Here is a 26,599-nt window from a genome sequence, read left to right on the forward strand (position 1 = left end):
ACAACCGAGCACTCTCTCACCCACGCTCCTCCAGCCAACGCTTCCAGTCGGTTCGTCTGCCACTTGCAAACTCCGTATCAACACCCACATCATCGTCCGGATCCACAGCATCTCCTTCCTGCCACCCCTCCCACGACCCCAAGCCAGCCAGATGTCTCATGGTAGGTCTGCCGTGCGGGCAGTTCCACGGCTTCCCCATCTCTCCCATATGCTTCACGACCATCCCCATCTGCTTGACAGTCAGGTTCTTGCCGACCATGATACTGCTCCGGCAAGCACGCATGGCGAGCATCTTCTGCACCTTCTTAGGCCTGGGGATCTCAGAGCTACCGGCCGGAGCCTCGGAGAGCAGATGCAGTAGCTCTTCTAGATCGGAAAGATCAAAAGTCTTCTGGCCGCTGATCGGGAGAGTGATAAGGCGGCAACGTCTGCCGCTCTCACCCTCGTCATCGTCTGTGAAGCTGGATGTCGTTTCGATCTCGAAGCCGTTGGCTTTAAGCGCGTCGGCGTTGTTCAGGATGATCTCCTCTTCGATAGCAGTAAGCTCGAGAGGCTTTGGTCGGACAAGCCGCTGATTCTGCAGAGTCACAGTGCGCTGCAAGCGTTCGTAGTTGTACTTCTCGTCGGCGGCATGCTGATCGATTATAAAGAGCTGGTCCTCATCTTCCTCAGTCGACGAAGGTCTCACGGCCAGAATGAAGCCAAGGTTGAACTGCCCAATGATCTGCATCCGCTCAAAGTCTGTCTTGCTCACAGACAAGGAGAGTTTGGTCTCGGCTTCAGCATCATCGATCTCACCCTTGATGATACCGTGCTCGTTGCCATTGGCGCTGCGATCCGCTTCAAGAAGGCCCGAACGCATATTGGCTTGCGAACGCTGCACCTGTTCTCTGATATCATCGATGGACGTCCTCATGTACTGAGCCAGATGTAGGGTGGATTCTTTGCGACTACCACCGTTCTTGAGTACCTGCGAGGCTCTTCGGAGGTTGTCTTCGCTCGGTTGGGCAGCGGCGATCTCAGCTTCTTGGATCAAGCGAGCTATCTTCTCGTCTTCTCGGATCTTCTTCTCCTCTTCATCGACGTAGTCCTCATCATGTTCGTCCTCATCCGCGGGCGAAGGTAGTAGAGCATCCAGTGGGTCTGAGGTCGGAATGTCACTATTGATTGTGTCTATCTTTGCCAATCCCACGGAAGCTTTGCGGGCTGCATCGGCGTTCGCACTTGTTTCGTCCTTGTCCTGCCCGTCTTCATCATCGTCGCTCGCCTGTGTTGACTGGGCTGTCCGCCGCTGTGGTGGAGGCATGGCGCTGCTATCGAGATGAAGCTGTGACCCAGGTGCAGCAAATGAACGCAACCCACGAGCGAGCAAAGGACTTCCGCCGAACTGCGCGATCGACTGCGAATTGGCAGGTTGGTGGACCCGTCTCTTCTTGTAAGGAGGACTGCTTCCGATGACTGTTGTGGTCGTCTTGTCGCCGATGGTAATCTCGGCAGTCTGAAGGGGTGTACGCATCGGACGCATGCGATCGAAAGCGTTCTGGACAGGTCCAGGTGTAGCCTTTTGCGATGCTGGGTTCACCGTGACAATTTCGGATTGCTCCTCTGGCTGCTGAGACCGTGAGTCATGCGAAATTGGAGCGATGGCGCTGGGTTGGTTGGTGACAGCACGCTCTGGCGTTACTTCTTCGTCCTCTGAGCCATTGGACTTTCCGTCTGCGCTTGATAATCGTGCTGGTCTTTGCGAGAACAGGTCATCGTACGGAGATCCCATGGGATCCGGTTCGCGTGAAGTGTCCAGCGGCAACGTAGCATGCTCACTTGCCTGTGGTTTAGGCGTGTCACGATCAACGCTCCGATCCTCATCATGATCACGCCCGTCGAATTGTGACATTGGTATTAGTGACGGAGACGGGACCGGCGACTTGACGGCAGCGCTTTGGGTTTCCACATCTTCTAAAGGTGTCGGAGGCTGCATCTTGTCCGCTGGAACTGCCGTGCGCGAGTGCTTTACGGGAGCTTCTCGCCGTGTTTCTGACTCTCGACCAGCCCACCTTTCGATGAGACTTCCAGAAGTGCCATTGCTAGCAGTGGTGGAACGAGCATTCGGTCTCGGAGCAGGCACCATCTCGTCGTCCTCGCTGGCGGAAGCCTCTTCAGGCGCTCCCTCCTCCGAACCATCTTCCTCTGGCGCTGATGCACGCTGCGGCAAAGTTAATGCCTTATAGCTGGGCAGTTTGCGATTCGGAAGCTGAGACTGCATTGGCACGGTCTGTTCAGCCTGCTCAAACAGCTCCGTCAGTGACTTCTTCAGGCTCTCCAAAAGCGCTGTCTGATCGTGAAGCATAATGCTTCGCTTGTCTGGTGACACGTTGACGTCGTAAGCATTGGTGTCCATGATGAGATTCGCAAACACAAACGGCATCTGAGCGACATTGAACGATCTGTAAACTTCGTTGACGGCCTTTGTGACTTGCGGCAAGCCGCATGGTCGAGAGTTGACAAAGAACATCTGTCTGTCCGGTGCTTGACGTCCCTCGCCAAAGACTGGCTTAGAGATGTAGCCTTGCACATGGACTTCTCTCGAGCGGTCGAGCGATTGAGTAGACCAGTTGCGCGCGCTCTGTGTCGACGGACCATTGCTCGGCTCCATCTCGAGGTGCAGATCAAGCTTGACCAGAGCCACGAGTGTCTTCGCGCCAAAGACATTGGTGATGTTTTCTTTCGTTGTCGTATTCGATTTCGTGGAGAACACCACCACTTTCTTGCCTTTCGACATCTGGTTAGTCACGGAGAAGCGTACACCGACGCTGATGCACGCATAAGCATGTAGATGAGCAATGACCTTGTTGTACTCGCGCTTGATATTCTTCTCGAGCTCCTTTCGTCTGACGGGAAGGTTGCAGAAAAGGTCTTCAACTGAAACTGTGGTGCCCTTTTGAGCGGCAACGACTGAATTACCCTTCAGCTTCCCGGAAGTCTCAAACTCCAGTTTCTTGCCCACAGCGCCATCTTCTGCGCGAGCAGTAGTAATGTGGAACTTGGACAAGGCACAAAGCGAGGATAGCGCTTCGCCACGGAAGCCGAACGTGTCCAGCGAAGTGAGGTCCTCATAGGTGGAAAGCTTAGACGTATAGTGCTTCAGGGCGACAGTCTCGAAGTCATCGGGCGGTATGCCTTTGCCATTATCTTGCACTTCGATGCTGTCCAGGCCTTGATTCTTGAAGCGGATCTCGACTGATGTGGCGCCGGCATCCAGACTGTTCTCGACGAGTTCCTTGACCACGGAGATGAGGTCGACGATGACCTGTCCAGACTGGATCTGGTGTACGGAGCGGCCCTCGATGGCCTTGATCGTGGCCATCGCTCGTTAAGAATTCAACCCATGGTGTGGTGTTTGAAGAAGGTCAGGGAACGCGTCGGAGGATCGCGAAGCAGGCTGCGCCGGAATTACTTCGGCCGACCCTGCCGATCTCAAGCTCACATTCGTTGTATGGAGATGATGCTCTTCTCTTCCTCCTCTCGAGAAGTTCAGATTAGACGAGCATGGCGACACTACGAAGAACCGCGACAAGAGTCGTATTTCAGGACATCTCCCGACAATACAATGCCTCATCAACGCGGCCGGCGTTCACAATCGGCCCAGTGCAACCTGCGGTACACACCAGGAACCGACCTGTAATCGCCTTTCACCAGCTACGATATCACTCGGCTCCGTCGTCCAATTCAAAGGTGTATGACTTCGGACAGATCAAGGAGCTTACTGAAAAGCCATCGTCAGATCGCATATTGATCGGTTGGTCGAGCCTATGCGTATGAGGAAGCGTACATCAACTGACACTCAAGTCGCAGACGTCCGAGAGCCCCATGAGTACGAGGAAGGCTACATCCCCGGCGCGATCAACATTCCCATAAAGTCACAGCCCGATGCAATGTTCCTACCCGCAGACGAGTTTGAGGATCGCTTGGGCTTCAGCAAGCCTTCTCAGGAGCAAGAAGTTGTCTTTTATTGCAAGTCGGGAGTAAGAAGTAGCGCTGCAGCGAACCTGGCTCAGCAGATCGGGTACAGCAATGTGTCGGAGTACAGAGGTAGTTGGATGGATTGGCAGAAGAATGGCGGAGCGGCGAGCAAGCCTTGAGAACATGACACCCCGTGAAAATGTACAATGTGTAGCAGCAAGGTCGTCGTCTTGCATTGGGATATATCCAGTCGGCATACCGATCGTACTGACAACTATGTAGCAGTATTACGATATATTTGTCAACACATTTCTGGTGCGGACACTGAAGATCATTCAGTTGTGCTCACGCAGTCCAAATCGAAAATAGTTTTACCCATCGCAAGAGACGCAGAGTGAGACACGAGCCTCGGTCGTTGAGCTCCTTTCTGTCTGAGCGACTGCCATCTCTGCTCACAACGGCGGGAGTAACGAACAGCCGGAACCAAACTTGCCGCCAAAACATTTGCCATAAGTCTGGACCTTGATCGAAAGCTTGGGTCGACAAGTTGCTGATCAGCAGATCGACTCGGCAACGCGACAGCTTGAGATTGAAGGCGCGAGGTCGACCAGCTCAACACCTTCGCCATTATCGACCTGCAAGTCTTCCTCGACCACCTTGACACTCGCACACATCTGGTATCACACATCCGCCGTTCTATCTGGCTGGTCCACTGGAATCCATCACAACTCAAGCATCACTCGTCGCCACTACACCACTTAAAGCTCATCCGAATCCAACCCGGCTCAGGACCAAGTCACAAACCAGCCATGGCCTCTTCTACCAACGCTTACACCTACCAAAAACCATCCACCATAGCCACCCGCTCCCTCGTCTCCGACACCAAACCAACCGAAACCCCCTCCACCTCCTCCAACGACGTCGACGTCCAAGGCAAACCCGTCCTGCAACGCCGCACCACCGACAACTATGAGAAAGCCGCCGCGGCAGCGACCAAAGCCAACCAGATCCCTGCCACCACTGCTGGGAGCGTCGCTGCTTCGGTGAACGATAGACCCGGGGCACCGCAGCGGCAGCAGAGCTGGAAGATGAGTGATTTCAAGGGCCAGCAGCAGGGGCAGATGTTGGCGGGGAGGGGGCCGCGTGGGCAGGGGTACAGCAGTGTTGGGCAGAAGTAGACGTGGCGGTGGTGGTGAGTGTCCTCTCAGTATGAATGGTGATGTTGCCACTTGGCTGACTGATGCTGTAGCGTTTGGAGGAAGAGGGCTGCTGAGTGCTGTTAATCCTTCCTGAGCTGGGGGGTCTGCTGTATGAGGCTGGGCGGGCTGTAGAGACCGACGTGGGAGACAGTGGGAGCAAAGCAATTCGAAGACCTAGGTTTCTGTTTCTAGCCACCTAGGTGAAACCCCTCATCTTCGGCATACTCGACGCAAGGAAATCTTCTTGTAAATGAACGACTCGGGTCAGTCCACAGGTCCAAGCCAATTTATTCTCATCCTCTTCTCGCAACCTCTTCGCCTCCTCTCCTCCCTTGCATCGACGTCCACTTCCTTCCACTTAGGTTCGCCTAGTTCTACCTCTGCACGAAGCAATGACAGCGCGCACCTCATGAGCACCGCGCTGGAGATCGAGACGTCGCATGTGAAGTGGTCACACGCAACGACAAAAGTCCGGCACATCGACCCGATGCTGCGACGCTCGCGATGTCTTCCTTCCTGCTCCTCTCTACTCATGCGTCCACTCCCCACCTGATGCGAGTCGATGATCGTATCGGCGTTGCTTTGCCAGGGATGTGTAAAAGCAATTACTGCATGATAGTAGCACTCATGCATATGTTGTTCTGTCGATCGTATGCTTGACAGCCTCAGCTGCCTCGTCGAAAGGCGTTAAGTCCTGCAATGGCCGAAGAAGTTGACCGATCAGCGCTTGTTCTTGCGTTGCTCACCACTCACTGGTCGAAGTTGCTGCTGCTGTTCTTGCTTCTTGTCCCCGTCGATACCATTCTGAGCGGGTGTTTGCGTCTGAGAAACAGCGGTATGAGAGCGCTTATCATACCAGTCGATGTCACCCAGCTGCAGCTTCCTCGCTCGCTGCTTGCTCCTCGTATTGCCGGACTTGTCCTGTCTGCCCTGACCGTGCAAATGGTCAATGGAGCCTGTCTCGTCAGCGAATGAGTCTTGACGCTTGAGTTGGGTGTGCTCAGGTGGTGTGGTAGCAGTAGGAGAGTCCCTTCTTTCGTTCTCGTTGCAACTGGTCACATGTTGAGTTGGACCGCTTGCAACTCGTGGCTTGAGGCTTTTGTTGAGAATGCCGTTGCCGACGATGATGGTGCGCTTGTTGTTGGAGCTCTGCACGTAATGGAAAGCGGGTTCTTCACCATCGTGTTCATCCGTTAGTTCGTAGTTCAGTACCAAGCTCTTGATGCGTTGCTGCTCGGCGCGCTCTGCCTCTTGCTGTGACCGCATGGAGACCGCGAAGCTGGAATCCGAAGGAAGATCGATCGACCGGGTCTAACGAGTCAGCATCGGCCATGACACGCAATCAAACAATTTGTCCTTACCTGCGTTCTGTTACCTCTCCGGCTGAGAAGAGCAAACTTCATGGTGCCGGATCCGTTGGATGGCGCGGGAACCGGTGAGTCGCCATCGCTGTCATCGCCAGCTTGCACTGCAGGCGCCTCACGCTGCGCACGGCGCATGGGCAGTGGGACGTCGAACATGGGCTTGCGCTCGAACTTTCGAGACTCCACACTCTCCGCCATCATTTTAGCAAATTCACGATCGAACTCAGCGTCAGCCTCCGGATCACGCTGCTCTTCGGGTCGGGTGACCACAAAGTCTTCCTCGGATGAGGAGCCCTGCGCATCATCACCAGCCTCAGCTGCGACCTCCTCAGGGTCCGATTTGATGTCTGCAGCATCGCCATCCGGTAAGGCCTGCTCGTCGCCGTTCGGGTGCGCATCTTCACCATCAGAATCATCCAGCTCGGGAATGGCCGCTTCCGGCTCTTCAGGCTCGAGTGTCTTGCTCATTGCTGTATCTCGGTAGTTCTGCTTGCATGCTTCGGAAAACACTCTGCCTGCTTCCTCCAGGTTGTTCGACACAAGCTTCCACTGAGGCCGCAAGAGGCTGAACGTATCCTGAACAACAAAGTCGATGTCCATCGGCAATGGATCCTTGACATTGATGTAATACTGGAAGAAGGCAAGGAAGAAGTCGAGCTTCTTCTTTACAGCTCCTTTCTCGAAGTATACGCCACACGTCTCCAGAAGCGTGCCTACAAGACGAACGCGGAAGTAGTCGTCAGGAAGGTCAATGGGCGAGATTCGACCTGGCTGAGCGTAGCCGTCGTGGCCGAAGTTGAGAAGCTTGTAGAGCGTGTCGAAGATGACTGTGGAGTCTACCAGGCGGTAGATGTAAAGCTCTCCGAGGTACTTAACTTCGGCAATGCGACGCTGGTTGTACCTGAAGTCGTTCACTTCCAAGCCAACCGTGATACGCTCGAGCAGGTCGTCCAGAACGCTGGAGGTGAAATCGAAGTGGAAGCGGTAGAGCGCGCCCAGGATGATAGCAAGAAGGTGGATGTTAGCGAACTTGATCTTGCCTGGCTTGACGAAAATCTTGCGCATGAGCTCGACCACTTCAGTTTCTTCCCAGTGCAACTTGCGGATTTGCTTTGTCACGTGCTCGAGCGACTTCTTGTTCAGGTCGACGTAGATTAGCTTCCGAACGAAAAGATCGAGCGGTGTGCGCTCTTTGACCTCGATCGCTGCGCGCTCGGGCGGGTTGACGTAGTACATGGCATTCTCCAAAAGCATGCGCTCTTGCTGGCCGAGGTGCTGTGCCGTCTTCTTCCGCTGAAGTGTCTCAAGGAAAGATGTCATGCGCGGCGAAGTCTCGGGGTTGCGCAGCAAATACCGTCCGCAGTTCTCGAGTAGCGATGCGATAATCTCAATATTCATCCTCGAGAAGTCGTCCAAGCTGACCTTGAGGCAATGGAAGATGACGTGCTCTGGCACCACGCCGAATTTGCTGAGCTCTGCGATGTAGCGTATATTCACCATGCGGACTGGGCCGAGAAATTCCTTGGACTTGCGACGCTGTAGGCTCCGGAACTCATCATCGAGGTACGAGATGATGCCTTGCTGAACATCCGTGAGGTAGCGGCCGAGTGTCGCGATGAGGCGAGCATACAATGGCAAGAGGTCTGTGCGACCCTTCGGGATCTCCTGGATAGCCTTGACAAGGCGGTTCCGGGAGGCCTTGGAGTTGAGAAAGCAAAAGTCGATTGAGAATTGATCCACCTGGTCTTTGTTCGTGAGGTCGACCAAGCGCGCAAGTAGTGCATCCACCTGTGCTCCGACCGTCTTGTTCGCGATCGCGGTAGATGCATCGTCAGTGTCTACTGGCTTTGCCTCCAGCTTGGCGTCAGAGGTTTCCTCAGCTTTCTTGCCCACTTGCTCCTCATCCGGTTTCTTCTTCTTCGCATCCTCCAGGAGAATGCCAGGCACACGATCCTTCAAGTCGACGAGGCTTTCGTAGAAGCGCCGCTCGTCCTCATCTTCCCAGATTCCAGCACCTTCTGCATGACCGCGCAGATATTCTCCAGTCTTTACAAGCCCAATGCCGCCATCGAGCGCACCCGAAGAAGCATCCTTTTCTGAAAGGTCGGGCATGTCAACGGCTAATACGTCGGCCAATGACTGTGCGCTTGAGAGCAGTTTCTCTTGATTCTTGACCGCTTTCTCGTAGCTCGTCTGGCGATCCTCGAACACTTCGCCAGACTTAACGTAGGCTTCGGCGTTGCGCTTGCCTTGGCTGGCCAGGTGCTTCTGGTCACGCAAGAGATGCGCAGTGACATCTTCAAAGTAGCGGACGAGGATGTTCCGGAATCGTTGCTGTAGAGCTGGAGGAGTGAGGGGCGTGTCTTGAGCCGGCACCTCCTCGTCCTCAGTCGAAGTCGCCGAATCAAAGTTTCCATTGAAAATTGCTGTGCCGCCATCTTCGGCGACTGTCTGCCTGCCTTCACTCTTCCCGTTCTTCGAGCCCAGTACGTCCCAAGCGAAGGTTTTTGCAAACACAACGACCAGTGGCAGGTTGACGTGCTCCCGGTCGTGGCCTAGCATGTCCTTCATGACCTCCAACGGGAATGGCTCCGGATCAGCATTATCAGGTCGTACTCCGTTCGTCTTTGGCTTCGCAGACATCTCACCGCCTCTTCCTGCATCTTTCGCCTTGCTCGCCTCTTCCGGGCGGGTGACATCATCCAGGCTCCTCAGCACACCGACGAGCCATAGCTCTGTTGCCACCCGTAGTAATATTCTCTGCCTGCCAATACGCTCTTTCTCTTCGCGCTCGCGTACCTCCGCCGGCAGGTTCTTCAGTTGCGACTTATCAGGCGTGCTCAGTCCACGTCCGATCATCCAGCCGATGTAGCGAGTGAACTCCTCCGGACCAAACCGTTGATGAAGCGCGCTGACGATTTCGACCGCCGCTGCAAAATCCCCAGCTATCTTGACCCTGCATAGTCCTTCGAAGCATGCCGACACCACTTCCGTGAGGTACTTGTGTAGAGAAAGTGTTCTTACTTCATGCAGGAAGGTGCCGAGCCCAGCTTGACTGATCGCGGTGCGTAGTCGCTTGATGAAGGCCGTGTTCTTCTTGAGATTGGAGTCGAGGGACGGTGCGATCGGGAAGACATCTGATCTGTGTTAACACCTGACGCCGCATGTAGCTTCATGTGACGCTCACCCTCTTCTCCGTTCCATGCTTTTGTGTTTAATTCTTTCAACTCTCCTTTATTCACATGTCAGCTTCATTCTCAACCGGTATGACAAAAACATACGCTTTCTCCGCCGCAGCATGGCGGCCATATCCCTTCGGCGCGTGTGTTGGCGCGAGGAGGGGTCGGAAAAGAGAGTCCTTTTAGCGGTCCGGCATTTGGAAGTGTTTGTTCGACAAGCTCTGCGGACTCAGAGCTTGCATTTGCGCGAGTGGCTGCTGTCTGGTTCGGCGACGGTGCAGCAGTGAGCGGCGAGCAGATGGTAAGCCTTGAGGTGGTAATTGATTACTGCGAGTGTATTTGGAAGTTGCAGCGCACTGTGATGTCCGATATGCCCCACCTTCACACGCTAAGGCCCGGCCCGCTTCCAGCCGATCGCTACAGGTTGTCCATCAAGCTGTCACGACTGTCAAGTAGATGCTGTGAAACGAGATGAGGAGGATGACATTAGAACCACTGTAACCGTCTTTACCCCGCCGGAGGACCGGGGTTCCGTGATATACAGCTGAACTACTTCGTCTATCCTGGCATGGACTTTGGAACGAGCTCATCTTCAGGTTCCCTCCACGACCCCCTAATGACCACAAGTGGACGTGTCCCGACATGTTGCAATGGCCTGTCGAGCTCGAGAGGAGGCGGCCAAGGCTCTTGAGGTAAGACCGCGCAGCATAACAAAAGTCGGCCTCAAGGAGCTGAAGTGTGTGCTCGTGTGGCAACCGGAAGGGCTGGGATACGTCCAGAGGGCGGCAGGCGAGAGGCTGCTCCGAGAAATGTACTCGATGCCCGGGGTTTAGAGGCATCCGTCCAAGTCGACCTTCACTTAATCACGCCATCACCCGCATAAGCGCCAGCAAAGTCCATCTGAGCCAGTTGCGCCTGGATCTGATCAATCTCCCGGCTCAGATCCTCAACATTCTGCGCCAGACTGCCGACCTCGTCGAACTTTCGTCGCTTGTTGGCGTCGGCAATCATGTCTGACACGAAGTATTTCTGTTCTTCGAGAACGATGAGTCGTTCCCGCAGCTGTTTTTCTTCCATCTCCAACGCAGTCACAGCAGCTGAGCTCGTGCTAGAGTTGCGACTGCTGGACGGGCGAGATCCATTCCCGTTGGCGATCTCGTTGTATTGCATAGACGAAAGCGCGCTTGGAGTTCGAGCATGGGTCGACGCTTTGTGGTTTGACGCTGCCTGCTTCATTATTCGGGGCAGAGACTTCAACGGCAGCATGTGCACATGGAGGAAGCTTGTTGCCTGCTGATGAATGGCCTTCTGCAAACGAGCTTGACTCGGGCTTTCTGTCGGCAGGTCACGTATGCGGCGAGCTGCGACATCATATTGGGTAAAGGCGTCCGTTATCCGTTTTCGAACCTTGCTGGCTTCCGCAAGCTGAGCAGGAGACGGAGGGTTCTCTGGGTCCTGCAACGGTAGAAGTAGGCGTTGGAACTTCGGCATTAATAGCCTAATGCCTTGTTCAAACTGCAAAAGGTTTTCATAGGCACGCTGATCTGCTGTCTGCGTTGCCAATGCTCTCGCAAAGTCGGCTTTGCTGAATATGGTACGCTGACAGTCCTTGCATAATCGAACATCGACCGCAATCTTAGGTGCGCCCTTCTCTGGACACATGTCAGCATACAGGAATTCCGAGGGTTGTTTCTGTCCTGGCCAAACGCTTACGCTTTTCCACATCCAGAGCAATGTCGTTGGAACAGCCAGTTGCCGGGTCACCACACACTATTCTGCCACAGGTCCTGCAATGGTGTCTTCGCAAGCCATACTGAGAGAAGGGTTGCTGGCAGAAAGGGCACTCCAAGATCGTCGCGTCGTCCTGCCAGGGAACAACAGTCTGCTCAAGTGTTCTGATGTGATCTCTGTCACCGACAATGGCAGACCATATCGTCCTTTGCTTCGGGTCTGGAGGCGGCGGATTTGCCAACAGTTGCGTCAACCTCGTCAGTCTGCTCTCCAACCGACTAGTTTCCAAATACTGCTTGTCGACCGTTTTCCGTCGGGCGGTCTTGAAGTATTCGAGATGACTTCGTTCCAATCCTGTGTGGTCGTTGTAGCCTTCTCTGGTCTTGTAGCACGTTTCGCAGACCCGGTACCACAACCCTCGAACAGGCTCGTGCTGCGCTGCCCGAGATAGCTTCATCTGATACATTGTATGCTCATCGCAGAACAGCTTGCCGCAGTGCCTGCAATTGACCTGGCCAGCTGTGGCTCCCAGGGTCTTGCCGCATATCGGATCTGAACATGCGTCTCGTCCTGACGGACGTTGCCAATGTGCTCTCGTTATGATGTCATCAGGATCGGGTGATGATACAGTTGGTGGCATGCCGTGTGGTGCTGGTGCTGGCGATGCACCGCGACTGCTTGTAGGAGGAGCAGATGCTGTCGTAACGTTCTGCGAGAGTTCGTTGTTCGATTCGAACACTTCCAGTCCACGCAGCTTCTGGTTCAACATTTGTATAGGCTGGAACTTCTTGGCTTTCTTCATCTGAGATTCAAACCAGTTCTTCGCCTCCTCTTGCTCCATAACCTCCAGATTGCCATGGTTGTCGTCTATGTGTCTGCAAGCTAATCAGACCAAGTCCGTTTAATGCATTGTGGTAGTGGTATCCGTACCTACCTGTTCAGCTGGAGGAGCGTCACCTGCTACCGTCAGTACCTTTGCACGCTCAAACACCATGGGTTCCCATCCGCTCACCATCTCCTCGTTGCATATCGGGCACACCATCCTCGAGCTGGCCGCCGCCGCTGCCTGGGCAGCGCCATGCTCGTCAAGAGCGACTCGGGAAGCAATGTCCTCATTCTCAGTCGATATGGGAGTACTCGATGCATGGCTACTAAGCGACAACGAGCTCCCTGATGGTGACAGGACTCCGGAGCCTCGAGCCGGCGCTCTTGGTGCTGCTGTTGGTGGAGTTGGAGGCGCGAGGTTCTTCCCAGATCCGAGTACTCGTCCTCCTCCAAGCGTTCTTTTCGCTGCCATGCCTGCTCAGCTCTTTTCAAGGTAGAGCATTGTAGAGCTCGTCCGCCTGCGGAGACTGTGCCAAAGTTCGAAGGCTGTAGCACGTCCTGTGCCTGATATGCGTGACGTGAGGTCAGTCGTGGTGGTGGGGCTAACGTGAGGCGAGGATGACCGTGACTAAGCGACTTTGATATCTTTGGGCCACTCATCAAAGTCTTTTCCTCTCAATATTGTCAACAGACTGGCATCCCATCGATCTAACCCAGGAGTCTCCCATACGATGACTGGAAAGTTTCCCGAAGTTCAAGGGGGTGGCTCTCTCATCCTCGCGTGGCAGGTGCGGAATAAGAAAGTACTAGTCATTGGTGGCGGCGAGGTACGGTCATCTACCATCGAGATGATAAGATGAGATAATTGACGCTGATGGATAGTATAGGTCGCGGCAGGTCGCATTCTCAATCTGCTCAACGCCGATGCCAAAGTCACGGTCATCAGCCCTCGAGATGGCCTCAACGATGAGGTGGCGTATCGGATAGACCAGAAGCAGGTCGAGTACTTTGATAAGAGGTTTGAGCCATCAGATCTGGATGACCCTCGCATCACACTGGTCCTCACAGCCATCGACGACCCGGAAGCGAGCACGCAGATCTGGAAGCTCTGCAAGGAGCGGAGGCTGGCTGCGAACATTGCAGATGTACCACCAGAATGTGACTTCTACTTCGGCAGCGTTCACCGCGATGGGCCGCTGCAGATTATGGTCAGCACCAATGGAAACGGTCCTAAGATGGCGAACATTGTACGTCGGCGTATCGCTGCAAGCTTGCCACCGAACATTGGCAATGCCATCTCAAAGGTTGGCGAGCTGCGGAAGAAGTTACGGGTTGTAGCGCCTGGCAATGAAGAGGGTCCGAAGCGAATGCGCTGGTGCGTTCTATATAAACTCACGTCAAAGGCAAGACTGACTTATCTACAGGATGTCCAACGTCTGTGTACAGTGGAGCCTGGAAGACTTGTGCGACATGAACGAAGACGACATGGCACGTTTGCTTCAGTACTACGCTCCGGATCGAGTACCCAGCCTGGACAATATTCGACTTGACGAGGATCCAGACGAATGGCAGTTTGACGGGTCGTACGGTTGGGCATGCGTGGTGTAGCAGCACTCAACATGTGTCTTAGCCAATGCGACGTCACTTCGACTGGAAGCAAACACAGCGAGCGGCATTGAAGCAGACTGTGACTCTGGCTACTTTGGAACCACGGGATTGTTGAGTATGATACGGCGCCTTTCCCAGGATCCGTAAAGACACCCTCGGAGCCAGCGAGGGCGATGTCGTACTACAAGCTGCGAGCATCGTCGAGAAAGGTCCGCAGCTCTTCTTTGGGGTTTGTCAACGCTTGCTGCTGGACGCAAAAGAAGAAATGGCAGCATGCCACCAGCGCCTGACAAGATGATTTTACACTTGGGGGTGTTCCGGACGGTTTTATTGCGGCCACGCCTACCGCTACCGGGGTCGCTCCGAATGGATAGCGAACTACCGGCAGTGGGGTTCCGCCTACCTGACTGCTGTCGGCTGGACGGGTTGAGTGAACGAGCTCGACAGCAGAGAGGCCCAGATTTGGAAGTCAGGGTGACCGAAGTACCTTCGCATCGCACACGGAGAACTCGTCAGCAGTCCGAGAGGTCTGAACATAGCTCTGGGAAGGGACTCACATTGTTGTCTTCGCAATAGTGCGTGAAGAGGCTTACTCCGTCCGCGTCGAGAGTGTTATCGGCATACCTTACCACCGCCAATGCTTCAACCTGATTCAGGGACTTGGGCAAGTTCGCGAAGAGGCCGCATCGATCCGGCTTCTCATCCCTGATGTTGGCTACGTATTCGTTTGTCTTACGGGCGAGCTCAAAAGATGCCCTGGGATCCTTGAGAATGCAGACTCCTGGAGCAGTCAACGAGAGAATGGCAGTTTGAGACACCTTTCTCGTTATCCGCAGCATCCCATTCGAGAATCCATCCCGGAATGAACCGTTCTGATGGGTCTCCGCCTGCGGCTTCAAGAGCTGCGCCAGCATATTGTTAACGACGCGAAATACTCTCGAAGAACGGAACCGACACCAGTAATTGCGTGGAACAGGTCACATGCCAGAGATGGCACTTGGTAAACGCAGGAGCTAGAAGATCTCATGCTCGCGCCTTTGACACGGTGGTAATGATGATGGCACCTTATACAATTAATATATATATATATGTTCAACACCACTTCTGAATGTTTTATCCGACATATTAGAGATAACAGAGATGCTTGAGGTTTGCTGTTCGACTTTCCACTGTCTTTCAACTCCTAATCCCATCACCTCACTTCATCTCTAGAGCGCACCCTTCACAATGAACTATATGCCGCAATCATCCAAGGCGCAAAACACCGCAGAGCTGCCATATTACGCACAAGATGTAGACTTCGACGATCTTGCAAAACGAAACCCAGACTGGGCCGCCGTCTGCGAGACCGCCAGGAAGAGCAAATGGATCGACTTTCAAGACCCCAAAGTCGTGCTGTAAGCATTACACCCTCTATACCGCGGCATCAAGCTCACGTGGACTAGGCAGCTGACCAACAGCCTCCTGAAATGCGACTTCAGCATCGCCGCTCTTGATCTGCCCGATGACCGCCTCTGCCCACCTGTCCCGGTGCGCTGGAACTACGTCCGCTGGATCCAGGAGCTGCTCGACACTACTTCTGACTCCTACAGCGACCGATATGATCCCGAGAGACAAGCCATCGGTCTCGATGTCGGCGTAGGCGCATCGGCTATCTACCCTCTGCTCGCAGCATCGACGAGGCCTGAGTGGCGAATCGCTGGCACAGACATCGACCAGCACTCGCTCGACTATGCCAGACGCAACGTGGATAACAATGGCCTCAGTAAGCGCGTAAAGCTCGCGCTCACCACCTCAGATGCTCCGATCATACCACTACAGGCTCTTGGAGTCGAGGAGCTGGACTTCGTCATGACGAATCCACCATTCTACACCTCAGAAGCGGACATGCAGGCTTCGTACGGTAGCAAACAACTCCCTCCTTCCGCGATCTGCACCGGCTCTGATAACGAGATGATCTGTTCTGGAGGGGATGTTGGCTTCGTTCTGCGAATCTTGGAGCAAAGCCTACAGCTACGGGAGAAAGTGCAATGGTATACAGCTATGCTAGGCAAGCTCTCCTCACTACAGCAGATCGTGGCGAAGCTCAAGGAACACGATATCACGAACTTCGCCGTGGCATGCTTACAAGCTGGGCACAAGACGAAGCGATGGGCGGTGGGATGGAGTTTCCAGGACTTCAGGCCGAGAGTTGATGTGGCGAGGCATGGGGACCTGGTGCACGCGGTTCTGCCTTACCCAACTGCGCAAACGATCGCTGTGCCTCTGATGAGCACGGAGTGGGCGGGTAAAAAGGTGGATGCGGCGATGAAGGAGCTGGATGTACGGTGGCAGTGGCGGGCGAGTAGTGCGGTGGGAGTCGTTGAAGCAAGGGAGAACGTATGGTCGAGGGCTGCGAGGCGGAAGAAGAGGTTCGGCGGTAACGACTCGACGATGAAGGAAGTCAAGATGGGCGATGCAGGCGAGGAGAGCAGTGAAGAGGAAGAGCATGTAGCGCTGGCGGTCAAGATCTCAGTATCGAATGAGAAGGTCGACGTCCGCTGGCTGAGAGGGACGGATCATGTTCTGTTCGAAAGCTTTTGCGGCATGTTGAAGCGCTCGCTGACTGCGCGCGATTAGCCCTACGACTCCAAACGAATGACATGACTTGATGGCGCTTCACCACGCACGTGTGGTTTCAAGCTGCTGCCTCTCGTGGCACAGGTCACAGACCTGCAGGAGCCGATGCATCCCCGGTGCCGTTTCGTAATCGTGTTCCTCAATCAGGGTTTCTTCTGTCAGCCCGACGGCGGCACCGCATGCCGTGCCCACTCTCGGCGGCCATCAACAGCCCTACAACTTCATCAAGGTGGTGAGAGACCTGCACGAGCAACCGATCAGGATCACCCTCGCCCGCGCCAGCGGCCCCCTCCGAGTGCTTAGCATCTTAGCCTCGACATCGGGCGAAGCTATTCTCGGAGCCAGACGCGACGACGCCTCGCACGCAACAACTTGAACCGGACGCACCCCTGAACCTATTAACCAACTCACCGTCGCACCATAACCGGTTCGGACATGAAGACGTGTCTCTGATAGAAAGCTTGCCGTCGCAACCTTGGTCAAGTATTGTGATCTCCTTCTCCTACTGTTCCTTCCATCGTTCATCCTTCTTCCTCGCGCCCAACAAATCCTGGTAGCTTTCAGCCCCTCCGCAAGCCTGTCTTTCAGCACATCATCAGTTTCAGGTGGGCGTACAACCACACATTTCGCATTCCACACACACCAAACGCAGCCATGGCGTCCCCTCACGTCGGCGCTTCGGCAAACAGGCGTCCCAAAGAAACAGATCAGGAAGAGTTCGCCTTACAAGAACTCCGCAAAAGCGTCCACGTCCATACAACCGATACCAACCCTTTCCTCACACCCGCCGAATCAATGGAAGAAGTCGAAGAGCAACTAGAAGAAGACGATGATCTCGACTCGCCCGTCAAATCGAAATCGCATCCTCGCCATCCATACGGCCGATTCAACAGCGACAGCACGACCAACTCTCGCCAAAAACCTATGCCCGAACCACGAAGACATTCCCGAATCAACCTGCTCACACCACCGCAAAGCCCTATCCCCAATGCGCCTCTCGTGATATGTCTCCACGGCAGCAACGACTCCTGCATGCGCTCGTGGTTGAGTCTGATCGAAGTCCTCTATAAATCCGGCCACCGCGTACTCCTCTACGACCGTCCTTCGCAAAACCCACACGCCGGCCAGGGCGCGGATTTGAAACCTCATCGCGCGGTGTCAGAGCTGTGCTCGTATTTATACAGCATGGAGCTCCGCGGCCCCTTCGTCTTCATCGCGCACTCCTACGGCGGCTGCATCGCGCGACTCTTCCTACAGCAGAAACCGAAAGAGGTAGCAGGGATGGTGCTCGTAGAGACAGGCCAAGAGACAGCACTCGCGCCTGCGGTGGAGGAGGAACAATACAAACGACAAATCTTACAAGATGCGCCTTTAAGCGTCGTACGTGGGAACACTCTGCGCAAGAAACAAGACGAATGGGTCAAAGCAGCCGCTATGGCGCGGACAGAAGCGCAAAAGGAACAACTCGAACCACAACGACTGATGCTCGAGCGCTGGGAGCAAGAAGACGAGAAGATGAAGCGGAGACAATTAAGTTTGAGCAAGAGGAGTCGATACACGCAGGTTCCGAACGTGGGACATCATGTGATACGAGACAGGCCGGAGGCAGTGGTGGAGGAGGTGAAGTGGGTGATGCAGGAGATTGCGGCGTCGGGTGTCACGGTTGGGACGAGACCGATGATGGCGACAAGGCCGAGCTACAGTAGTCAGGCGAGTGGGTTGAGCAGGAGTGTGAGTAGTGCTGGGGCGGGGTTGAAGAGGGGTTTGAGTACAAGGTTGCAGAGGACGTTTTCGAGGAAGGGGAAGGCGAGTGCTTGATCAGCCTCATGAGTTTGCTTTGATGTGCTTTTGGCGGGCGCTCTGGGATATACTCTTGATATGGTGGACAGGACATGGAGTGAAGGCACTGGAGAGCTGGCTGCTGATTGACATACTTCATCGTAGACAGCCACGACAGCTGCTTGTCAACTTTAGACCATGATGCACGTTCTTGAACAACTTCTGCGCCTCAGACTCCCATGCTCCACTGATGCTTCAGACTCTCAAGCCCGTATCATAATATTGACTCACTTCCACGCATTCTCCTTCCTCCCCATAAACTCCTTTAAGATACCAACCCTCCTCTCCAACGCCTTCAACCACATCTCCAGCTCCTTCCCCACCCTCTCCTGATCATCCCCCAACTTCGCATAGAAATCCTTCCGATACGGCGTCGCGCTCATCGCCGCGCTGAAGATCGGCTTGATCACGAAGCTGTGGTGCTGCTTCAGCGTGTTGCCGTACGCACTGCGGAAGGAAGTGGACAGCTCTTCGGAGGGGTTGTCCATGTTGTGGCGCAGGGCTTGGGCGGTGAAGTCGAGGCCGCGGGTTAGCCAGAGGAGGGCTTCGGTGGCGGTGTGTTTTTTGGTGGCGAGTTCGGTGGAGACGAGGGATTGGAGGGTGGAGGAGTCGAGGGGGGATGCGAGTTGGCGGGTGCGGATTTTCTGAAGGGAACGATTCGTTAGCATTTGGGGAGGGATGAGAAGAGTATGAGACGTACGGTGATGTTGCCGTTGATATCGTTCTTGACGGGCGTGAAGGCTACGCTGCCGAGGTGGTCAAAGAGGCCGAGTAGTGCTTCGGAGGCGTCGAGGAACTCTGTCGTTTGGATGGCGTTGTCTTTGCTCTCGTCAACGGGCACGTCGACGTAGGATCGCTTGCCGGGGAGGTCGAAGAATGTGCCGCCTGGTGGGTAGGCCATGGTTGCGGTGCTGTCTTGGAGTTGCTGGTGAATCGAGAGGATTTAATGATATGCTGGTCGAGTATCTGGAACATTTATTTATACTGAGCAAGGGAGAAAAGACCCTGAGTTGCTGACCTTTGGTTGTCGTTCTGGCTTCGCGTGGGGTCGATTTGCGGGACACGCCATCACCTTCTCATACTAACACCTTCTTTCTTCAATAGCTCGGCAGCCATAGTTCTGCCTGAACAATCAGCCGCTGACAGGGTTGCCCAGAGACTGAAGGTCGCCATAAACCGGAGTCAAGTCCATAATTGTCTCAATAGCGGACGCAATGGCTCGAGACAACAGTCAAGACGACTGCCCGAAGTCGGAGTCGGGGCATTATTGTGACGAAGTAACTTGACGATGTATACGATGATCGCCTGTTTCAAGAATTATAAGTACAATCACAATTCCTTTCTCTTAAGGATACTACGTAACCTCGCTATCCCACATTCAATACCAAACAGCCATCCAATCTAAACGCAATGTCGAAGACGTACAACATTGCCGGTAAGCTTCCAACGAATATTTCCAACAACATCCCTCATTTCTTTCTGTCCGCAGCTCTACAGTAAAGTAGTCTAACACCTCCCAGCCATCCCCGGCGACGGTATAGGCGTCGACATAACCGACGCGGCCTCCCAAGTCCTCAACACCATCGCCTCCGCCCACGGCGGCTTCAAATTCAACTTCACCACCTTCGACTGGAGCTCCAAGGCCTATCTGGAGCGAGGATGGTACATGCCGGAAGATGGCATGGACCAGCTCAAGAAGCACGACGCCATCTACTTCGGCGCTGTAGGCTGGCCTTCAGTACCCGACCATATCTCTCTCTGGGGTCTGATTCTGCCCATCCGGAAGAACATGAACCAGTACGTCAATGTTCGGCCAACCAGAGTATTGAAAGGCGTTACGGCGCCGTTGTCTCAGATCAAGGAGAAGCCCAAGGAATTGGACTGGATCATCATCAGGGAGAACTCAGAAGGTGAGTATGCCGGCCAGGGTGGGACTACGCATGAGCATGGGACGAATGCGATCGCCACCGAGGTGGCCATCTTCACCTATGTAGGGATCGAAAGGATCATGCGGTTCGCGTTTGAGACGGCGAAGAGTAGGCCGAGGAAGAAGCTTACCATGGTGACCAAGTCGAATGCTCAGAGGCATGGCATGGTGCTGTGGGATAAGGTGTTTTATGAGGTCGCGAAGGATTATGAAGGGGTGGTGGAGCATGACAAGATGCTCGTAGACGCCATGACGGTGAGGATGGTGAACAAGCCGGAGAGCATGGACACTATCGTCGCTACGAACTGTGAGTGGATCGTTCAACTTGTCTGCATCCGCAATGCTGACTAAGCGCAGTGCACGCGGACATCTTGTCTGACCTTGCCGCGGCGCTCGCTGGATCGATCGGAATCGCTCCGTCATCCAATCTCGACCCAACGCGGTCGTGTCCTAGCATGTTTGAACCGATACACGGGTCTGCACCGGACATAGCTGGCCAGGGCATTGCGAACCCGATCGGTGCTTTCTGGTCCGCTGCAGAGATGGTCCGATGGGTTGGCCAAGGCTCACTCGACAAGACAGCCGACCAGCTCATGGAGGCTATCGAGAACATCTCCGAGCGAGGAGTGCGGACCAGAGATATGGGCGGCCAGGCCAGTACCAAGGAGGTTACTGATGCGGTGTGCAAGGAGGTCGAGGCCATTATCGGTAAGAAATAAGAGTCGACACGGTGTTCCACGATGGGAAGTCGTGGTTCGTCAGTAGATGGCAACTCGTGCTCTACAGCGTAGACGATTAGGCATGACCGTTCCGAAGAGGTCTCAAGGCGGCAAATGCGGTCCACCAATTTCTGCCAACTCAACCGGCAGTCCCTCTTTCGTCCAGTTTCTCATTCTTCCCTCCAAAGGCACCACCTTCGTCCGACTTCTGTAACCCTCCCAAGGCTTGGTCCAGAACTTGCTCGGGTTCACAACAGCAATCGCCCTCCCTTCGATCAAACTCATCGATACAGGTCCGTAGTAATTGCTGTCATGTGATTTCCGCACATTGTCCCCCTCAACCCACACATGCCCTGGCGGCACCATCGCCTTCCCCTTCCACGCATCCCAAGCCCTCGTCTCTCGCATCTCAGGCCCCTCACCCGCTTCTGGCCGCCTTCTCCGATCCAAGACCACTGTATCCCCTTCCAGTCCAATGATTCGCTTGACCGCGAATGCTTCCGGTTTATATGGGTTCATATACTGTATCACGTCGCCGCGCTCTAACTTAGAGCGAGAGAAGAGCTTGTTCCAGAGAATGAAGTCGCAATGGCCGGTTTCGTGGTAGTCGCGGGACAAGGTCGGGGACATCGACTCCCCCTCGACGTAGGTTGTTACGAGGACGTTGTCGTTGATGAAGATGATGGTGGTGGCGCCCCAGAATGCGCCGAGGGTGGTGGTGTAGAAGGGCCGCCGCCTCAGGGTGTTGAGGAAGGGGCGCATTGAGGGGAGTGCAAGGCTATGAGATGAGATGGCATGTCTACGATCATGTCGTGGTGAGGTCCGCTATGAGCACGGGCCATCTCTACCAGACCTCACCTCCTTTCTGGTATTACCTTCTAGCGTCTACACATCTATCGTCCCTACGATTGACAATGAACTGCCAATCACGGACATTCAGGCAACGGAACGATTGAGGCGCGTTGCAGACGTTTTATCAAGCGTTGCAGTGGTGCTAAGAGGACCAACACGATCAAAGCTTGAACACACTCGCAGCCCTCCGACGGTTCTTCTCCTCTGCCGGAATCAATTCGCAGACCAAGAGGCCCTCGTTGACAGTTTCACTGTCCTCGACATCATTCACCCATTTCACCGTCCCAGCCCAAGGCGCCCGTACCTCAAGCTCCATCTTCATTTGCCTAACCACGCACAGCACCTCACCCTCTTTCACAACATCTCCTTCATCGACAAGCACCTCCACCATCTGTCCAGGGAACGGCAGGGCGATGTGCGTCGGATCTGACGCCGATGCATATCGATGCCGCGACGACGCCACGCTGGTCTGTGTAGTGGAGGTGAAGTTGACAGCATACGACTTTGAGCTCGACGCAGTGCTGAATGTCATGTCGGCTGTCAATTGATTTGGAAAGTCGTTCATCAGTACGCGGTCGATCCGAAGGAGGTGCTCTTCTCGCTGCGCACTGCGGTCGTTGGCCCGGCCAGCTCCTGTAAGCTCCATCTTGAAAGCATCGCCTTTTCGGAACAGTACTCCTGCAGCTCCAAGACCTGCTGTGCCGGCGGATGTGGTCTCCGTCGTCGAAGAGACAAGGTAGGGCTCTTTTGAGGCCAGGCTGCCTTGCGCCTCCGTCTCCTTCCCCAACGCAATGATACCGTTCAAATTGTCTTCTAGCCACCTTGTCGAGCAGCTCTTTTGCGCGAAGGCTGGAGATGCTACGACGCCCATGAGGAAGGTCAAGTTGGTCGTCACGCCTGTGATGGTAGTGTCGCGTAGCGCTCGCAGTGCTTTCTGTCCAGCGCCTTCGAACGTCGGCGAGCGTACGATCAGCTTACCCAGAAGCGAGTCATAGGAAGACCCGACAGCCGTAGGCTTCGTACTACTCAAATGCGTGTCTATCCGCACACCGGGTCCACTCGGCTGCGAGAAAGCGGTGATGCGGCCCATGCTGAGAGTGAAATTCTTGGCCGGGTCCTCAGCAGTGATCCGGAGCTGGATGGCTTGCTGACGAGGCGCAATTGAGGTATCTGGAAGTTCCAAGTCTGCTATCGACAGTCCTTGCGCAAGCAGAATTTGGCAACGGACGATGTCGACTCCAGCGATCTCTTCCGATATTGTGTGCTCGACCTGAAGTCTTGGATTGACCTCGAGGAAGTAGAATTCTGGCTTGGACTCGTGGACTAAGTATTCGAATGTTCCGAGCGACGCATATCCAACCTGAGGACGATCAGTACATAGAAGGCGAGCAGTTCTCTCGACTTACTGATGCCGCCATCCTCAAAGCCCCGTCGATGACCTGTCTGACGACCGCCCTATCAGGAATCATTGATGGCGCAAGCTCGACAATCTTCTGGAACCTCCGCTGGATGCTACACTCCCGCTCCCATAGATGCGAAACATTTCCATACTCGTCTCCCAGTACTTGCACCTCTACGTGGCGGAAGCCGTCAACTGCAGCTTTCTCAAGAAATACCTGGCCACTTGGAGACTCTCCGCATGCCCGTTTGAAGCTGTCGTCAAGCTCATTAGGTGAACGAACTAGCCTGATACCTCGTCCGCCGCCACCGTCCACGGCTTTGATCATGATGGGATAGCCAGCACTGGAGGCGAAAGCTCGCACCTCTTCCAGGTTTGAGGTAGCATTATCGGATGCTGGTAGAACGGGGACATTGTTCGACAAGGCGAGTTGTCGTGCTGCCAGCTTATCACCTGTCTGCCGTAATATGTCTGAGCTTGGTCCGACGAAGCGCATGCCTTTCTCGTCAAGCTCGGAAGCGAAGTCTGCATTCTCCGAAAGAAAACCATAACCTGGATGGACTGAGTCGACGTTTGCACTTATTGCGAGCTCGACGACCTTCGAGATGTCGGTAAAGTCGGATGGTGATTGGAGAAGTAGAGCTTCATCGGCGTATGCGGCGTGATTGGCATCGTCTTCGGTGTACACAGCGATCGTGTGAATGTTCAGCTCTCGGGCGGTGGTCAATATCCTAATCGCAATTTCTCCTCTACCACAGTCAGCATGGTAAACGTATCACTACACTGCTGCAACTCGTACCTGTTGGCGACCAATAGACGCCTGATCGTTCTGGTCGGACCCATGATTCGATAGTGAGCAGTATTTCTCACTCGAAGAGCCAGGGACCACTCGAGGAGTCAATGCAACATCGTAGCACCGTCTTGTAGCACCCAGGCACAATGCTGAGATGATCTACATCGGTCACACTCGCAGTACTCCTCCACGACACCTCCTCTCACCTCGGCTTTGGCCGAGGCAATCACTTAACTTTTGATCGTCGTTCAATAACGTCGCGGCACGATCACTTTGCGAATAAGAAGAGTTTCCCAAGATAGGCTGAGATGTGAATACTATCGAACAGAGAAGTGGTGCTGTCTAAATAGTCCAAGTACCAGCTCGTCCTCCAACGATGGCTGACGAGGACGCCAAACGCAGGTTGGAGCTCGTCTCATCTCATATCAAATCAGATACACCAACCACCAAAAAGGACAGAAAACCGAAGACACGAAAAACTGAGCTACCAGCTGACTGGTCAGATGTACTGGCCGAAGTCAACCATGTTCGAAAGCTCGCTCAGACACCCAAGACAGAAACGACCGGCTACCAACGACACAAACAAGCCGGTAAACTGTGGGTGAGAGAACGAATCGATTTGCTCTTGGATCCCGGATCGTTTAGAGAAGTCGGAAGCGCAGCAGGGACAGCGACCTGGGTCAAGCCAGATGGCCCAAAGAATTCTTTGATCGAGGACGAGAAGGAGACTGTCGCTGAGTTTACGCCGAGTAACAACGTCCAAGGTGAGCTTTGAAGTTTTCAGGGGACGAGATCGTTAATTGACGTCGTCGAAGGGTTCGGCAAGATACGGAATCGGACGGTCCTTCTCACTGCAGATGACTTTACCCTCAGGGCTGGACATGCGGACGGTGCGCTCATGGCAAAGACCCTGTACATGGAGAAGCTGTGTGTCCATCTCAAGCTCCCGATGATCAAGGTCGTCGATGGAGCGTCTGGTGGTGGATCCATCACTACGTACCGGACACAGGGCGGAAGTTACCTGCCAGATCTGGAGCTGTTGAATTGGGTGGTGAGCAAGCTTCCTCTTCCCAGGGTGGAACATGCTGAGATTGCGAGCAGTACAGGGAGCTTGACCTAGGTATACCTCAATGTGCTGCTGTAGTCGGGCCAGTGAGTACCCAGACTCCGCGCATAGTGTGACTCACTGACTTCTTGACAGGCTGTCGGATTAGGTGCGGCACGAGCAGCAGTCTCGCACTTCAGCGTGATCGCGGCAGACATCGGGACACTATTCAACGCTGGCCCGAAAATCGTTGAGGGCGCAACTTTCGAAGAAGATCTCAGCTTTGATGCGTTAGGTGGTCCACGAATCCACTGCGCAAACGGTGTCATTGACAATGTTGCGCCGAACGAAAAAGGCTGCTTCGACCAGATTGCCGACTTTCTTTCCTACGTAGGCAATCATGGTGGTCTGCTTCCTCCAGTATCACCATCCCAAGACGGTCCAGACCGGAAATGTCCTGAGCTGCGAACAGCGATCCCTCGAAGAAGACAACGGATGTACGAGGTGCGGCCGATCATCCGGTCGCTGGTAGACAAGGACTCCTTCTTCGAGATTGGGCCGTATTGGGGCAACACCGTAGTGGTTGGCTTCGCACGCTTCAACGGGCGCCCAGTTGGTCTCTTCGCGAATGATGCAATGAAAGGCGCTGGCGCCCTCGATACGGCCGGGTCCCAGAAGTACGCAAAGCACATTCGGCTCTGCGATGTGATGGGTCTCCCGTTGATCCAACTGGTGGACATTCCTGGCTTTGCGATTGGTACTGTGGCAGAGCGAAGTGGTGTAATGAAGTGGGGTGCGCGAGAAAAATCCTACCGTGTCTGAGACGTTCGCTAACCCTTTTGCACTTTTGTTCGTAGGTCTCGAGATGTATAAGACGCTGTGGTCAACAACTGTACCGGTATTTACGGTGGTGTTGAGGCGGTGTTATGGCATTGGAGGTTCGATTCTGATCGGCAGTCGAGAGATGAGTCCACGAGTAGCTTGGTAAGACGTGCTGTTCGTGTTGTACTCAGACCCCGCTGACTTGCTGCAGGCCATCCGGAGAATGGGGAAGCATTCCTCTGGAAGGCGGCATTGAAGGTCAGTAGAGCATGCAGCTACCGTTGGCCGTTTCACTGATATGTTCGCAGTTAACCATCGCGCCGACTTGAAGAAAGCGGGCGACAAGCGCGATGAGGTCTATGCCCAACTCGAGGCTGAGTATCTGAACCTACAGAACCCAGTACGGACAGCGAATAAGTTCGGGGTCGAAGAAATCATTGATCCTGCTGATACGCGATCGCTGTTGTGCTCGTGGACCAAGCATATGTGAGTCGTCTGTTCTTGAACTGCGCGGGATGCCGCTGACATCACTACAGGTACAATCACAATCTCGTAGAGAGGCTTCAGCAGAGAGCAAATGGACATATCAAGCCTTCGTTCAGATAGATAGGTAGATGTAGACGGTAAAAAGGATAGGAGAAGGAAGAATAGGGGTGAAGTCGAAGTCAGCCGACAAGCTGGTCATAGCGCCAAGTCAACCACACTTCCTGTCACCACT

The 26,599-nt window shown here is 54.4% G+C and overlaps 13 protein-coding genes across 13 annotated transcripts; 7 read left to right on the forward strand and 6 right to left on the reverse strand.

Moving 5' to 3' along the window:
* Positions 1-16: 16 nt before the first annotated feature.
* Positions 17-3,364, reverse strand: PMS1 (ATP-binding mismatch repair protein; the record flags this gene model as incomplete). The annotated part of the gene is made up of 1 exon (XM_064797911.1): positions 17-3,364. The coding sequence occupies one exon, from the start codon at positions 3,362-3,364 to the stop codon at positions 17-19; it is 3,348 nt and encodes a 1,115-aa protein (XP_064664145.1).
* A 182-nt stretch (positions 3,365-3,546) lies between these two features.
* LTR77_000647 (uncharacterized protein) lies at positions 3,547-4,139 on the forward strand (the record flags this gene model as incomplete). Its single annotated transcript, XM_064797912.1, has 2 exons — positions 3,547-3,796; positions 3,853-4,139. 2 exons carry the CDS (start codon positions 3,547-3,549, stop codon positions 4,137-4,139), a joined length of 537 nt encoding a protein of 178 aa, XP_064664146.1.
* Positions 4,140-4,769: 630 nt separating this feature from the next.
* Positions 4,770-5,056, forward strand: LTR77_000648 (uncharacterized protein; the record flags this gene model as incomplete). The annotated part of the gene is given in 2 exon segments (XM_064797913.1): positions 4,770-5,003; positions 5,015-5,056. 2 exon segments carry the CDS (start codon positions 4,770-4,772, stop codon positions 5,054-5,056), a joined length of 276 nt encoding a protein of 91 aa, XP_064664147.1.
* Positions 5,057-5,879: 823 nt separating this feature from the next.
* Positions 5,880-9,727, reverse strand: NMD2 (mRNA decay protein; the record flags this gene model as incomplete). Its single annotated transcript, XM_064797914.1, has 3 exons — positions 5,880-6,470; positions 6,521-9,665; positions 9,711-9,727. 3 exons carry the CDS (start codon positions 9,725-9,727, stop codon positions 5,880-5,882), a joined length of 3,753 nt encoding a protein of 1,250 aa, XP_064664148.1.
* Positions 9,728-10,557: 830 nt separating this feature from the next.
* Positions 10,558-12,730, reverse strand: PEP7 (carboxypeptidase Y-deficient; the record flags this gene model as incomplete). Its single annotated transcript, XM_064797915.1, has 4 exons — positions 10,558-11,354; positions 11,416-12,308; positions 12,368-12,390; positions 12,446-12,730. The coding sequence occupies 4 exons, from the start codon at positions 12,728-12,730 to the stop codon at positions 10,558-10,560; spliced, it is 1,998 nt and encodes a 665-aa protein (XP_064664149.1).
* A 259-nt stretch (positions 12,731-12,989) lies between these two features.
* Positions 12,990-13,866, forward strand: MET8 (Bifunctional dehydrogenase and ferrochelatase; the record flags this gene model as incomplete). Its single annotated transcript, XM_064797916.1, has 3 exons — positions 12,990-13,085; positions 13,146-13,633; positions 13,683-13,866. 3 exons carry the CDS (start codon positions 12,990-12,992, stop codon positions 13,864-13,866), a joined length of 768 nt encoding a protein of 255 aa, XP_064664150.1.
* Positions 13,867-15,093: 1,227 nt separating this feature from the next.
* On the forward strand, positions 15,094-16,485 carry LTR77_000652 (uncharacterized protein; the record flags this gene model as incomplete). The annotated part of the gene is made up of 2 exons (XM_064797917.1): positions 15,094-15,263; positions 15,312-16,485. 2 exons carry the CDS (start codon positions 15,094-15,096, stop codon positions 16,483-16,485), a joined length of 1,344 nt encoding a protein of 447 aa, XP_064664151.1.
* Positions 16,486-17,139: 654 nt separating this feature from the next.
* LTR77_000653 (uncharacterized protein) lies at positions 17,140-18,303 on the forward strand (the record flags this gene model as incomplete). Its single annotated transcript, XM_064797918.1, has 1 exon — positions 17,140-18,303. One exon carries the CDS (start codon positions 17,140-17,142, stop codon positions 18,301-18,303), a length of 1,164 nt encoding a protein of 387 aa, XP_064664152.1.
* A 248-nt stretch (positions 18,304-18,551) lies between these two features.
* LTR77_000654 (uncharacterized protein) lies at positions 18,552-19,225 on the reverse strand (the record flags this gene model as incomplete). The annotated part of the gene is made up of 2 exons (XM_064797919.1): positions 18,552-18,968; positions 19,025-19,225. 2 exons carry the CDS (start codon positions 19,223-19,225, stop codon positions 18,552-18,554), a joined length of 618 nt encoding a protein of 205 aa, XP_064664153.1.
* A 509-nt stretch (positions 19,226-19,734) lies between these two features.
* Positions 19,735-20,970, forward strand: LTR77_000655 (uncharacterized protein; the record flags this gene model as incomplete). The annotated part of the gene is made up of 3 exons (XM_064797920.1): positions 19,735-19,759; positions 19,845-20,558; positions 20,609-20,970. 3 exons carry the CDS (start codon positions 19,735-19,737, stop codon positions 20,968-20,970), a joined length of 1,101 nt encoding a protein of 366 aa, XP_064664154.1.
* Positions 20,971-21,109: 139 nt separating this feature from the next.
* On the reverse strand, positions 21,110-21,732 carry LTR77_000656 (uncharacterized protein; the record flags this gene model as incomplete). The annotated part of the gene is made up of 2 exons (XM_064797921.1): positions 21,110-21,277; positions 21,298-21,732. 2 exons carry the CDS (start codon positions 21,730-21,732, stop codon positions 21,110-21,112), a joined length of 603 nt encoding a protein of 200 aa, XP_064664155.1.
* Positions 21,733-21,982: 250 nt separating this feature from the next.
* On the reverse strand, positions 21,983-24,064 carry LTR77_000657 (uncharacterized protein; the record flags this gene model as incomplete). Its single annotated transcript, XM_064797922.1, has 3 exons — positions 21,983-23,182; positions 23,229-23,970; positions 24,021-24,064. 3 exons carry the CDS (start codon positions 24,062-24,064, stop codon positions 21,983-21,985), a joined length of 1,986 nt encoding a protein of 661 aa, XP_064664156.1.
* A 326-nt stretch (positions 24,065-24,390) lies between these two features.
* LTR77_000658 (uncharacterized protein) lies at positions 24,391-26,371 on the forward strand (the record flags this gene model as incomplete). Its single annotated transcript, XM_064797923.1, has 6 exons — positions 24,391-24,778; positions 24,830-25,065; positions 25,216-25,852; positions 25,917-26,043; positions 26,093-26,139; positions 26,190-26,371. 6 exons carry the CDS (start codon positions 24,391-24,393, stop codon positions 26,369-26,371), a joined length of 1,617 nt encoding a protein of 538 aa, XP_064664157.1.
* Positions 26,372-26,599: the final 228 nt, after the last annotated feature.

This window comes from Saxophila tyrrhenica, assembly GCF_035928015.1.
Source record: "Saxophila tyrrhenica strain CCFEE 5935 chromosome Unknown scaffold_1, whole genome shotgun sequence".
In the NCBI taxonomy this organism is placed as follows: domain Eukaryota; kingdom Fungi; phylum Ascomycota; class Dothideomycetes; order Mycosphaerellales; family Extremaceae; genus Saxophila; species Saxophila tyrrhenica.